This window comes from Panicum virgatum, chromosome 8K (assembly GCF_016808335.1).
Source record: "Panicum virgatum strain AP13 chromosome 8K, P.virgatum_v5, whole genome shotgun sequence".
Classification (NCBI taxonomy): domain Eukaryota; kingdom Viridiplantae; phylum Streptophyta; class Magnoliopsida; order Poales; family Poaceae; genus Panicum; species Panicum virgatum.
Window position 1 is genome coordinate 28208630 of NC_053143.1, and position 13469 is coordinate 28222098.

Here is a 13469-nt window from a genome sequence, read left to right on the forward strand (position 1 = left end):
CCCGGCCGCCGGTTGTAATAATGGACGGGTCCAAGAAGCATCTACAAGCCTTTTTCAACGGTCTAACTACTTTTCGACCCCATATTTCATTGAGATGATCTGACAGTGTGTGGAGGGAAGCACTATTAGTTGGGCAAGAAGGGCAATCAAACACGTTCCTCTGCAACTTAATTGTACATCAAAGTCAATGGTAGCTCACTTATTCAAAAAAAAAATCGAAGACACATCAGTCGGTCCCCTCTAGTTGTCTCCTAATCAATTATGATACACAATCTTCTCATATTTAACATGTGAGGTTCACTGTTCAGAGACCCACATCTGTTGATTCATAGTAATATCCCTTGACAGAGACGTATCCTCCACCCTACCATATCACCAGCATGCGCATCTGAACAAGTCTAAGACGACCTGATGTCATCGTAAAACATAATTAACAAAAAAAAGGTGAAACGTGGAAGAAATGGCCATGGATGAGGCACCTCCATTAAGGTGTAACGTGGCAGAAATGTAATTGTTACATTATTATTATCAGAGAAAACAGAAAGGAGATCACGGAGTGCAAATGAGTATGGTGTTGGTTTCCAAGGATGCAGTTAAGATTGATGGAATAAAGTCGTTGCAAGTGGTTATGCAGCAGCCATTTGATTTTGTCAATGTCATAATATATTATTGATTGGAAGGAAAATATTGCAGCGATGACTGGATGCCTGATCAGATCCATGACCACAATATTTTTGACTGAGCGGGACTCTTTTGGAAATTCATATAAATTAGTCAGGTACAGTTAAGATTATCTTTGCTTCTCTCTGCCTATTAAAAATGTTTAGCTTACTATAGTTCTTGCTTATTCACATCAGTGAAAATATATAATGAGAATCATACTTAACACACATGTGTGAATTACCACATTTGTATTCTGCTAATCATTTGAATAATTGAAGATATATATGTTCTATGGGAAATATGGCTGTGCTGCATTTTATTGACATTTTATAATTCATCGCTCATTGCCTTATTCACTCCAATGCACAAGTAACACGCTTGGGAGCATGCCTTATGGTGAAATGGATATGGAAAATATCCTCAAGGTCGGAGGATATGCGTTTAGAATTTTGAAAGCACCATACATGAGAAAAGAGAATTTTTTATTATAATATTTTAATAATAACTTGTGCGGACCTAACTTGCCAAGAACTTGACTTTTTGGTCATGTCAAACCTGGTGGCACGACTCCGTGAATGGTCGCACTGCATGCTCTAATGCGACCGATCTGCGCCTCTGACATGGCAAGGTTGAGTTGCACCACATGCTTTGGTGTGACTGAGCCTTATACATGGCCATCCCTTTCTTCCTCCTTTTTTTCTTTCTTTCTTTCTTTCTTAACCCAGCCCCTACTCGACGCGAGCTCCATGGCACACCCCGCCGCCCCTCCTTCTCTCCCTCCAGATTCAATCTGTGGTAATCAATCGCCTTGAAGGTAACACATCCATTTTAACTGAGTGATTTTTTCTCCATTACGTGGTTTAGTTGCATTTTCGAAGGGAACTAGTAAAGAACTATCCTAGTTTCTTGCTTGAGACTATTGGCTTCTTCCTGAAAAATGCTGGCTGCTCTTTAGTACTTCGGCGCTATCATTTACCCAGACATGGAGGATTAGACTAATAGAAAACAGACCCTTAGAACCGATTGGAAACTGACTTTAGTTGCAGTTCTCCTGCTTGTACTAGGAGGACAATGGGTATTTCATCCAGTGTCTAATAAGGCCTCCTTTGGTACTGGTTAAAAAGACCAACCGGTACCGAAGGTACCGGTGTCCCCCATTTTCCTAAAATCATGTTTCATTTCAATTTTTTATTTTTGTTTGTTGTGTCAAAATTGCTACGCGTACTCAAGCTATACACTACTATACGGCCAGTCGAGTTGGAGTTAAAATAATGTATGAAAGTAACTAAGTGTCACTGCCAATCATGTAATTAAGTTATTTAGACATAATAATATTTACAAATATATAAATGTCTCCATCATAAGTACTAGAAATGTAAAAGTAATCATTTCTATCATGATTACAATGCAAGTATGCTCCATTATTTGTGTACTTGGAAGCCTTGGGGACGTGAGAGCCCTAGCAGAGAGCAATGTATGCTCCATTTCCTACACCTCGAATCCACTAATTGATGAATACGAGTTCTCGTCATACGGGCACACCCGGCCCATCCAGAGTACGTTTATGCATGTTAATTAGGAGCTTTCAAAAAATCTAGGAAAGATGTGAGACGGATCGGGATCGTACATCAAGAGAGGCCCTAAAAACGTGGTAAAGATGGCCAGCATGCATGCAAGGGCCATACTATCTTATGGCCGAATGATGAGAGCTCGCATAAGCAAGGCAGTTGCAACAACGTACGTCAGGGCCTTCAATTCGCCCGCGTCGAAGACGTTGGCAGCCACGTCATAGGCTAGCATAGGTAGTGAGTCTCTCGGGGAGGAACACGCCGCGCCCATCATCCCGTCTCGCGAAAGCAGACCCGTCTGCGAGCCCAGAAGAGGCACGGCCGGCTGGAGGAGGAAGAAGGGCCATGGATCGGATCGGAGCCCCTCTGGACCGGCCGGGTTCTATGCTGAGGAGGCGGGGAACACGTTGCCGGTAGCCGTTGCTTTCCCGCACCACATGTACAGGCGGCGTTGAATTGAGCTTGGGCGCGGCATTGCGTTCTTGAGCCGTTCGTGGAAAGCAGGACGCGCCACGAGCTGCAGACGGTTAGACAACGTGCGCACCGCTACAGCTGGTTTCTGAGGATAACTTCTTTATATATCTGGGAGTTGGTTTTGCTCATTTCAGCGGTCAGATCCGACCACTTGCCTAATGGATGGTAACAGCTATGTTGGCTTTTAATTTCTATGAATTCTTTTTTTATATATGTACGATAGGAATACGCAGACTTGTGAATTTCATGGAGCTAGGCAACCGCCACAATGTTAGTGGTAAACACATGATTATTGCACCACTTGGCCTGGGGGGTCTAGGAAAGGAGTTAGGTTTGGACAGAAAGAACACTGTTACATGGATATTTAGAGCAAATGATGCTTAGATGGATTTTCGTCGTGTTCTTTGGTTGACGGGAACCCAAGAATACGACACAAATAAATCCAGCTAAGTATTTGCACGTAAAAAGTGCACTTAGGAGTTGTGATTTCATCGCAAACTATAATTTGAACGGCTAAACACTACTACAAACTTAACCGAGGTGGTTAGAAAAGATTTACTGAGGCAGGCAACCCCAACCGCCTCGGAACTAAAGTCATCATAAACGATCTATTTTCCGAGGTGGTTTGGTGTCCGCATCGGTAAATAAAAATAAAAAAGAAAAAAAATCCATGAACAAGCCCGGTGAGCCCATCCACGGGCCCGCCAGTCCCATCGGCAGCTCCGCCGCGCGGCCGCCTCCTGCTACGTCCCGTGCCGCGCAGCGCCCCTCCGGATGTAGTCCGGCATGTCCTACATCACCCCCTCGCACGGGACGGCGCCCACTACTACAAAACTGATTTGTAGAACCCGACTTTTTTTCAGAGACGGACCAAAATTCCACTCGTTGCTACAAATGAAACGGAGTTACTGTAGCATCCGACCCGCCCCTAAAAAATATTTTTAGGGGTGGGTCACCCCCTCACCCGCCCCTAAAAATGAGCGTCATTTTTAGGGGTGGTTCATGGCGTCACCAGCCCTTAGAAATGCTCTTTATAGGGGCGGGTGGCGCCAAGAACTGCCCCTAAAAATGGTGGCATTTGTAGGGGCAGGTCATGGCCTCACCCATTCCTACAAATGCATTTTTAGGGGCGGGTGATAGCATGGCCTGCCCCTACAATTAGTTCCACACACAAAAAAAATCATAACTTTTTTATATGATCTTGAATGAAGTCAAATTTTATATCAGAATTGTAGAAAATGGAGAGATCTAAAACTTTGTAGTTGATGACTTTTTCATTAAAGGTCGTCAAGTGGTCCAAAAAATTATTATTAGTTCTCTAATAGTTATAACTATATAGTATCTCATATAAGTCAAATCATACTTTGAGGTTTCCACAATCTTAATCTTTAGATACACTGAAATATAATTGACATATTTTTTTTGTTTCTATAGTTCACAATAACCATAGTGTAGAAGTTTCACATTTTTTTAATTTGTTTTGCTATATGTAAACAATTAAATGAACTTTAGATAAAATAAAAAATATTTTTAGGCGCGGCTGATGGCATCACCCGCCCCTACAAATCAATTTCCGAGTTAACATAAAAGAATAGCATAACTCATAGGTCACAATTGTTTGTGTAGTATAGTGGTAAGGATGAGTGCGAGGCTGGTGGTGGGCGGTTCGAATCCCAGGTGATGCAAGTGTGTATGTTTCATTAAAAAAATCGTAGGTTGACACTACAGGGCTAGTGGTGGTGGCTGGCTGGCTAGGATATTTTTTTCTTTTTTATTTTGCTATTTTTGATTTTTTTTAACTTTTTTATTTTTTGGACAAGGATTTGTAGGGGCCGGAGAAATCGATTTTTAGGGACGGGCCATGTTGTGACCTGCCCCTAAAAATCATTTGGGTGCATTACCCGCCCCTGAAAATGATATTTTTAGCTGCGAAAATTAGGAGCGGGTACCACATCCGCCCCTAAAAATGCGTTTTTACCCACCCCTAAAAATCGTTTTTGCAAAAGTGGTCAGGTGGTGACGGCGAGCCCACACCGCCGGCGTGGCGATCTGGAGCCCGTGCTACTGCGGAGGCCGACAAGCTTGTGGCCGAGTCCTCCGAAATGCCACAACGAAAACCAACCTCAATGGGAACTCGAGCACATCAAGATCCGCGGGGGAGAAAGAGAAGATGCGCGGACCGGGCGTGCGAGGCATGTACGTACCCTCGGTGACTGCAAAGAAGCCCTCGTGGTCGGCAGCGCGGGAGGGAATGATGTTATTGCATACATCAGATACTCTCACCGTCTTCCTGGCGACCACAACTGGCGAGGAAGCGGTGGGGGGTTCTGCGCATTCCCAGCCATTGCCACTTGCATCTTCTTCCATCGTGCGGCGTGCCAACCCGTGAGTCCTTGAAAACCCACGCGGGGACTGCAGGGAGGCGTGGTGGATCTCGAAGGGAGAGGGGCAGATCTCAGAGGGAGAGAGGGAATGGAGGAGCAGCGCTATCGGGCTGAGGGAGAGGGAGGAGGGTGACAAACTCTCTCTCTCTCTCTATATATATATATATATTGGAAAATTCCTTTCTACACTCGCTTGTAGCTACTCTCATATGTGTATCTCTCATGATACATGATGTATCTCATCCAACGAAGAGTATGTATGTGAAGTATGTGTTCATACTAGAATATATATGATGATATATATGTTAGGTATGTGACCATACATAGAGTATATGGAGATACTTATTTTATATACTAATATTAAGGTATAGTCATAGTATATTTAAAAAATAGGGCTGCTTTTGAAATTTTTCATGTATATACCTTTGAAGTATCTTAGAATAAGTATATGAACATACTCAAAGTGATAAATGAGTATGCGGACATACACACGATGGTATACTGATGATGAGAGTAGCTACACGCGAGTGTAGAAAAAACTCGTCTAGAAAATTCCTTTCTACACTCGCTTGTAGCTACTTCCACATGTGTATTTCCTGATACATGACGTATCTGATCCAACGAAGAGTATGTACGTGGAGTATGTGTTCATACTAGATTATTTATGATAATATATGTTGGGTATGTGATCATACATAGGGTATATGAACATACTTATTTTATATACTAATACTAAGATATAATCATAGTATATTTAAAAAATATGGTTATTTTTGAAATTTTTCATGTATATATCTTTGAAGTATCTTAGAATATGTATATGAACATACTCAAAGTGATTAATGAGTATGCAGACATACACATGATGATATACAGATGATGGGAGTAGCTACACGCGAGTGTCTACACTTGCTTGTAGCTACTCCCATGTGTGTATCTCATGATACATGACGTATATGATCCAATAAAGAGTATATACATGGAGTATGTGTTCATACTAGAATATATATGATGATATATATGTTGTGTATGTGACCATACATAAAGTATATGGACATAGAGTATATGTATATATGCTAGCAACTGGGCTTTTTGGGCTAGACTTGATTTACCAAGGCGGTTGAGTTACAATGCCTGCCTCAGTTAATATATTTTGCGAGGTGGTTGTTGTAACTATCTCAGTTAATAAAATATGATCACCTCGATTAATGCCAGGCATTAACCGTGGCGGTTGGAATTCATGTCCGCCTCTGAGGTGGTTTTCAAAGGTCGCGATTAATCTATTATTGTAGTAGCGGAAATGGACAACATGATCGAAAACTTTCAAAACTGTGAAATTCTTCGCTAAAAATGAACAAAACGTTAACACACGTATCTTGCGAAAGGCTCATATAAGGTCCTGAGCGAATTTTGCTGATCCGATGGGGAGCCATGTTGGTAGCCCTTGCACTGCCGGAATCCGGCTCTTTGCATCCTTGCACGGAGAATTGCGAGCGCATGCCTCTTCGGAGATTGCTTTCACGGGTGCTCCTTGGAAAGTTGGCCCAGCTATATTATCAGACGATGTATACACAACGTGCGTGCTTCGCTGCAACTTGGATAATTGGCATGGTTAGGTACGGACAACTTGAGCACGGGGCGATCGATGGGAGCACAAGGAAGTTGGTTTTGCTCATTCCCACCCTCTATTTATATATTTAGCTATATTAGGTACGGTGCATGGAACTTCTAGTTAATAATGTTTGTCACTCATGTATGTACGTATGGACACTCACCTCTTTCAACATACACAAATACTATTTCTTAAAAAAACATACACAAATTCTACTCCTATGAACACTTCTAACAGACGTGGCTTGCAAATCTTGAGATTGACAAAATCACAGTACCACTACATGAAAAGTGCTGCAAGTTTCATGATTAAATCCAAAAAAATTGCGAGCACCTAGGCTAAGTATGAACTTGAACCTAGTGGGTAGGTTCCACTACATGGGAACACAAAACCATCTGTGCTTGGCTCAATAAGTGCGCTGTGTCTGGTGTTTCTACATGAACTTGTTGACGAAATTAATTAACCGCTCACACAAAAACATATCTTGTTCTTAGTTTAGAACTACTCCTTTTAAATTTTTTTATTGACATGTTGTATTAGCTCCAACTTTGACCAAATTTATACTAAAATATAACAACATCAATACCAAATTTGCTTAATTGAATCCATTATGATATATACTTTGATATTGCATATATTCGATACTATACATATCATTATATTTTAATATAAACTTGGTTGTCAAAGTTGAACATATATTACTTAGGACAAATCTAATATAACGTAAAAAAAAACAGGAGTACTAGACTATAGACAATTATCAGTTTCTGATTATTACGACATGTTCCATAATATAGGTACTGTTAAATTAAAAGATGGAATGTGTGTGTCTATATATATATATATGAAAATTCCTTTCTACACTTGCTTGTAGCTACTCCCATGTGTGCATCTCATGATACATGATGTATATGCTCCAACAAAGAGTATGTACGCGATGTATGTGTTCATACTAGAATATATATGATGATATATATTGGGTATGTGACCATACATAGAGTTTATGGACATACTTATTTTATATACAAATACTAAGGTATAATCATAGTATATTAAAAAATAGGGCTGCTTTTAAATTTTTTCATGTTTATACCTTTGAAGTATCTTAAAATAAGTATATGAACATACTCAAAGTGATAAATGAGTATGCGGACATCCACACACTGGTATATTAATGATGAGAGTAGGTACACGCGAGTGTAGAAAAAACTCGTCCTATATAGATTAGGTACGCATAAATTATTCCGACCGGCATTCAATTATTGTCCTAGTTTGATGACAAAATCATTTGGGCATTGTTTATACTGTACGAAACTTGTGAATAGGAGCAACACATCACTTGTAGATCTGAATAAACCATTCTAGTTTCCAACTGGGCAGTTCGCTGGTACTACCCACGTTTATCTTGGGAAGACATACGACTAAACAACAAAGATTCTGCACAATAACAACTTCAGAAAAAGTACACATGTAGATGTAGTTTCTGTAGACAAAACAAAAAATAAACTACATGTATATATTGCAAGAGACAACAGCAGCTGAATCAAAGTACAATGCTACTATTAACTAGGTTACCTACTCCTTCTGCTATATGTCATTAGATGGCCTTTCTTTCCACTAGCTACACTCTTAAAATCTAGTAGTTGTTGCTATCGCAGTCCTAACAGTAAGCTGCACAGTCTATCAAGAAGAAAAAAAAGGAGGGTGTATTGTGCCCGTGAGCTACTAGTAACGTTCCATGTCTCCTTCACATGATCCGATCCAGACAAAGTAGTTGCTGTTGTCCTCTCAAGTCTCAATATGACCTGTGTTTGGACGGGGCAATTTCTCGCGGATTACCTCCTATCCAAGGAGGTACAATAAAAATTGCAACTTTTTCTAGTCCCTAATGGAAGAGGCATGGATAACTCCTAGTTCACTAGCTGATCACATGTTGATCAAAAGGTCACTTTCTGATGTGGACTCTGTGCTATGGAATTATCCTAACAGCCAAAATTTTCTAATTTAGACTTAGTTTTTAGGCATGAGGCTGAGAGGGACTAAAAGGAAAAAAAAAACAAGTGCACACGCATCCATGGATGTTGATGTTGAACTGCCCAAGGCAAGGCACTACTCTAGTGGTCCTTGCAGGAATTTAAAACAGAAAAGATGCCTGCTGACAGACAGCACCTCCCTCCTCTAATTTATAGCGGAGTCATCGTTGGCACTGAAATCCATCTCTCCAAGGACAGAGCTGCTATATGTGATGCAGGACAGCTACCTAATATAAAAAGAAATAAAAGGATCAGCAATTCATTCATGAGCAACACACACAAATGTTTAGGGGTAGAGTACTTAAACAAAACCCAAAAGCGTGAAAGGGCATGTAGCCTAGTCATTACATGATCCCCGTAGCACGTCAGGTCCTTTGTTCGACTCCTTGTGGGAGCAAACATTCTAAGATTTCACATCATTGTGCTTTCAGTGGTTGATGACATTTCTATTGACAGCGAGGCGCCTGTGGTGACTTCGTCAATATTGAGATCGAGCTGCACTGAGGTTGGTTTGGGTTGCAGATCCATCTGGATGACTTGTTGGAGCATATCAAGAAAAGGAGAGATAAGAATCCCTACAAAATGCTACATAATGTATGAAAATATGTTTTCAGCAAGCATTGGTTTTAAAATACTCGAACAATTAAATATGGGAGATAAAGTATTATGTGATAATAAGAAACCATCAACAACATCTAGGTGTATCAGAAAGTTTATGATGATTTATTCCTTTTATTTGTTCAAATGTGATGTTCGTATCTATATAATATGTCCCTCCCATTGCGCACACTACGGCTTTCTATTGTTTCTCGAATAATGTTTGTATTGCTTATTTTTTGTTCATTTGCAAAATGTAAAATGAAATTTGATCTCAAAATCTTGAAAATCATAGCAGATCTCTCTCCTTGAACATGGCATTGAGTTGGAATACCTTGTGCTCCAAAGAACTGATTATAGAAATCTTATCATTGTGATAACACTACTTCAAAAAATGATTTGTAGCAACAGCCTGATTTTTCCAGAGGAGGCAAAATATAATTGCTACAACTGGAGTGGTATTACTGTAGCTTTTGATCCGCCCCTAAAAATGCATTTCTAGGGGCAGTTAACGCCATCACCCACCCCTACAAATGACCCCAATTTGTAGGGGCGGGTGATGGCCTCACTCGTCCCTAAAAATTTATTTTTAGGGCGGGTGACGGCATGACCCGCTCTTACAAATAGCTCTACGCATAAAAAATTCATAACTTTTACATATTATCTCAAATGAAGTCAGGCTTTATATCAAAATTGTAGAGAATGACAAGATCTAAAACTTTGTAGTTGATAACTTTTCATTTAAGGTCATTTTGTGGTCAAAAAATTATTATAATTTCTCTAATAGCTATAAATGTATAGTATCTCATATAACTCAAGTCATATTTTGAGGTTTCCACATTCTTAACCTTTATATATACAGAAATATTCTTGGTATATTTTTTATTTCTGTAGTTCACAATAACCATAGTATAGAAATTTCACTTTTTTTCTAATTTTTTTGCTATATGTAAATATTCAAATGATATTTTGGATAAAATAGAAAAATATTTTTAAAGGCGGGTGATAGTGTTCTCGTCCCTAAAAATGGATTTGTATGGGCGGGTGATAGCATCACTGCCCCTACAAATCAATTTCAGATTTAATATAAAAGAATAGCACACCTCATAAAGTCATAAGTGACTGTGCAGTGTGGTGTTAAGGAAACAATGCGTGAGGCTTGAGGTAGGCGGTTCGAATCCTAGGTGATGAAAGTGTACATATTTGGTCAAAAAATTGTAGCTCAACACTATAGGGCTAGTTGGCTGTAATATTTATCTTTTTTATTTTGCTTTTTTTATTTTTCTAAAAAATTCATTTTCTGGACATAGATTTGTATGGGCGGACCATGACATGACTCGCTCCTAAAAATAATAATTTTAGCTATGAGAACTAGAGGCGGATACCGCACCCACCCCTAAAATTATGATTTTACCCGCTGCTAAAAATGTGTTTTACACAAGTGATACTACCTAGCTAGTCAACCTTAGCTTGCTTAACTGTAGACTTCGTGGCCTGGTGACTTGGGCTCTTCGGAATGAATCCTAACCTACACGTCTTTTCCACCCAATTGAGCATCTTAGTCAGGAATTCGAATTCGAATTTCCTTTCTTTCCATGATCCAACTACTGCTAGCTCTTACTAGGTAAACTATATATAGAGACAATCGGGATCATGATAGGGATCGGACCAGGCCTAATAGTCGTCCCCAATGTAAATATGTACTAGGAGCCGCCCCTCTAAATTTTTTTTACTTCTTGCAAAAACAAATAAAAGGAAAGAAGAAAAATAAGATAAACTGGTGGTGGTCCTGCTGAGCTGAACTTAACTTGAGTAGAAAAAAGGCAGCGAGCGAAGAAAATCCATGCAAACAAATTAGTAAATCATCTATTAAAATGTTTTTTTCCTAGAAATGGTTAAAACATATCAAATTAGCTAGGTCACATCCTTGACATAAAGTTTTCATAATCAATACCAGACAACTTAAATGTACTATCGACATCAACAGTATATATGTGTGTTTATGCGACCGATTTAATTTGTGTCGCAAATACGAGTAATTATTGTGAAACAAGATTTCCACAAAAGAACAGAAGAGCCCGTGAAAGGGCGAGATGCCAAACAGCACCGTCACCCCCCATGATGCCCAACCAGACAAACAAGTGGAGTCCTGGCCTTCCCCACCTCTACAAAAACGTGGGCAATAACAAGGACCCCTCAAGGAGGCATGGACCTCCAATGGCGACCCTGCCGACCTCGCACCGGCACGGCGGCCCTCTACCCTGATATGTCCACGCATATACATATATGTATCGCCGAATAGTGGGCACTGTCTCTCCCATGCTTCCTCTCTCCTCCATAGGTCCTCTTCTTCATTCGCCCTCTCACTTGGAATTCTTGTCGCAAGTACAGCATGGTCTGCTACATGCTGTGGTTGCTGGCATGCTGCCTATTGCTGCTCTTGTACAGCGTCAGGCTCAGGTCTGGCTGGAGCCATGGCCACGGGCCGAGGAGCTTCCCGGTGATCGGGTGCCTGGTCGCCTTCTACCAGAACCGGTTCCGGCTGCTGGACTGGTACACCGAGCTGCTGGCGGCGTCGCCGACGCAGACGATCGTCGTGGACCGGCTGGGCGCGCGGCGGACCGTGGTGACCGCGAACCCGGTGAACGTGGAGCACATCCTCAAGGGCAACTTCGGCAACTACCCCAAGGGGAAGCCCTTCACCGACATCCTCGGCGACCTGCTCGGCACGGGGATCTTCAACGTCGACGGCGAGCTGTGGTACGCGCAGCGGAAGCTGGTGAGCCACGAGTTCTCGGCGCGCGCGCTCCGGGAGCTGGAGTTCGCCGTGCTCGAGGACGAGGCGCGGGACCGCCTCGTGCCGGCGCTGGGCCTCGCCGCGGCGCGCGGCGACGCCGTCGACATGCAGGACCTGCTCCGCCGCTTCTCCTTCGACGTCATCTGCCGGGTGTCTCTCGGCGTTGACCCCGGGTGCCTCGACCCAGCATTGCCGGCGCCAAGGCTTGCCGCGGCGTTCGACGCCGCGGCCGGGATCATCGCCAGGCGCGGCGCCGCGCCCGTGGCCGCCGTGTGGAAGGCCAAGCACGCGCTGGACCTCGGCTCCGAGCGCCGGCTGCGCGAGGAGATCAGCGTCATCCATGAGGCCGTCATGGACCTCATCCACACCCGCAAGAAGGAGCGGGCCCTCGTCAACGGCGGCGACGGGCGGAGGAGCGACCTGCTGTCGCGGATGATCGAATGCGGCTACCCGGACGAGGCGATCCGCGACATGGTGATCAGCTTCATCATGGCCGGCCGCGACACGACGTCGTCGGCGCTGACGTGGTTCTTCTGGCTGCTCACCCGCCACCGCGACGTCGAGCGGGAGGTCCTGCGGGAGATCGCGGGCGGCGCGAGCCACGCCGCCGGCGGGCAGGGCAAGATGCGCGTCCTCCACGCGGCGCTGTGCGAGACGATGCGGCTGTACCCGCCGGTGGCGTGGGACTCGAAGCACGCGGCGGCGGGCGACGTGCTGCCCGACGGCACCCGCGTGGGGTGCGGCGACCGCGTCACCTACTTCCAGTACGGCATGGGGCGGATGGAGTCCATCTGGGGCGCCGACGCCGCTGAGTTCAGCCTGCAGCGCTGGCTTTCCCTGCCGGAGGACAGCGCGCCCCCCGCCGCCGTCGCCGGCGTGTCGCCGTTCAAGTATCCCGTGTTCCAGGCCGGGCCGCGGACGTGCCTCGGCAAGGAGATGGCCTTCGTGCAGATGAAATTCGTGGCCAGCACCGTGCTCCGCCGGTTTGAGCTCCTCCCCGTCGACGAGGGCCGCGTGCCGGTGTTCCTGCCGCTGATGACGGCGCACATGGCCGGCGGGCTAAACGTTACGGTGAGGAGCAGAGGGGATCAGATCGCCGCCGCAGCTGCGGCAGCAGGCAGCAAACCCGTTGCTGCAGCTGGAACTCCCCAGTTGAGCACTCCATCTGCCAGTAGTTAACCCCTGATTATTGTAAGTACACACCAATTAAAATCAGGATCATTTAGTTCACATATACACATTTATAAATTCATGAGGATTATACTATTGCTGCTTACAAGTAGTGTACACTTTGTACCATATATGAAAGAGATACACAACAAGCATACAAATTTCCATCCA

At 43.5% G+C, this 13469-nt stretch overlaps 1 protein-coding gene across 1 annotated transcript; it reads left to right on the forward strand.

Moving 5' to 3' along the window:
• Nucleotides 1-11489: 11489 nt before the first annotated feature.
• On the forward strand, nucleotides 11490-13469 carry LOC120644341 (cytochrome P450 94B3-like). Its single transcript, XM_039920956.1, has one exon. It carries the CDS (start codon nucleotides 11724-11726, stop codon nucleotides 13305-13307), a length of 1584 nt encoding a protein of 527 aa, XP_039776890.1. The 5' UTR covers nucleotides 11490-11723; the 3' UTR covers nucleotides 13308-13469.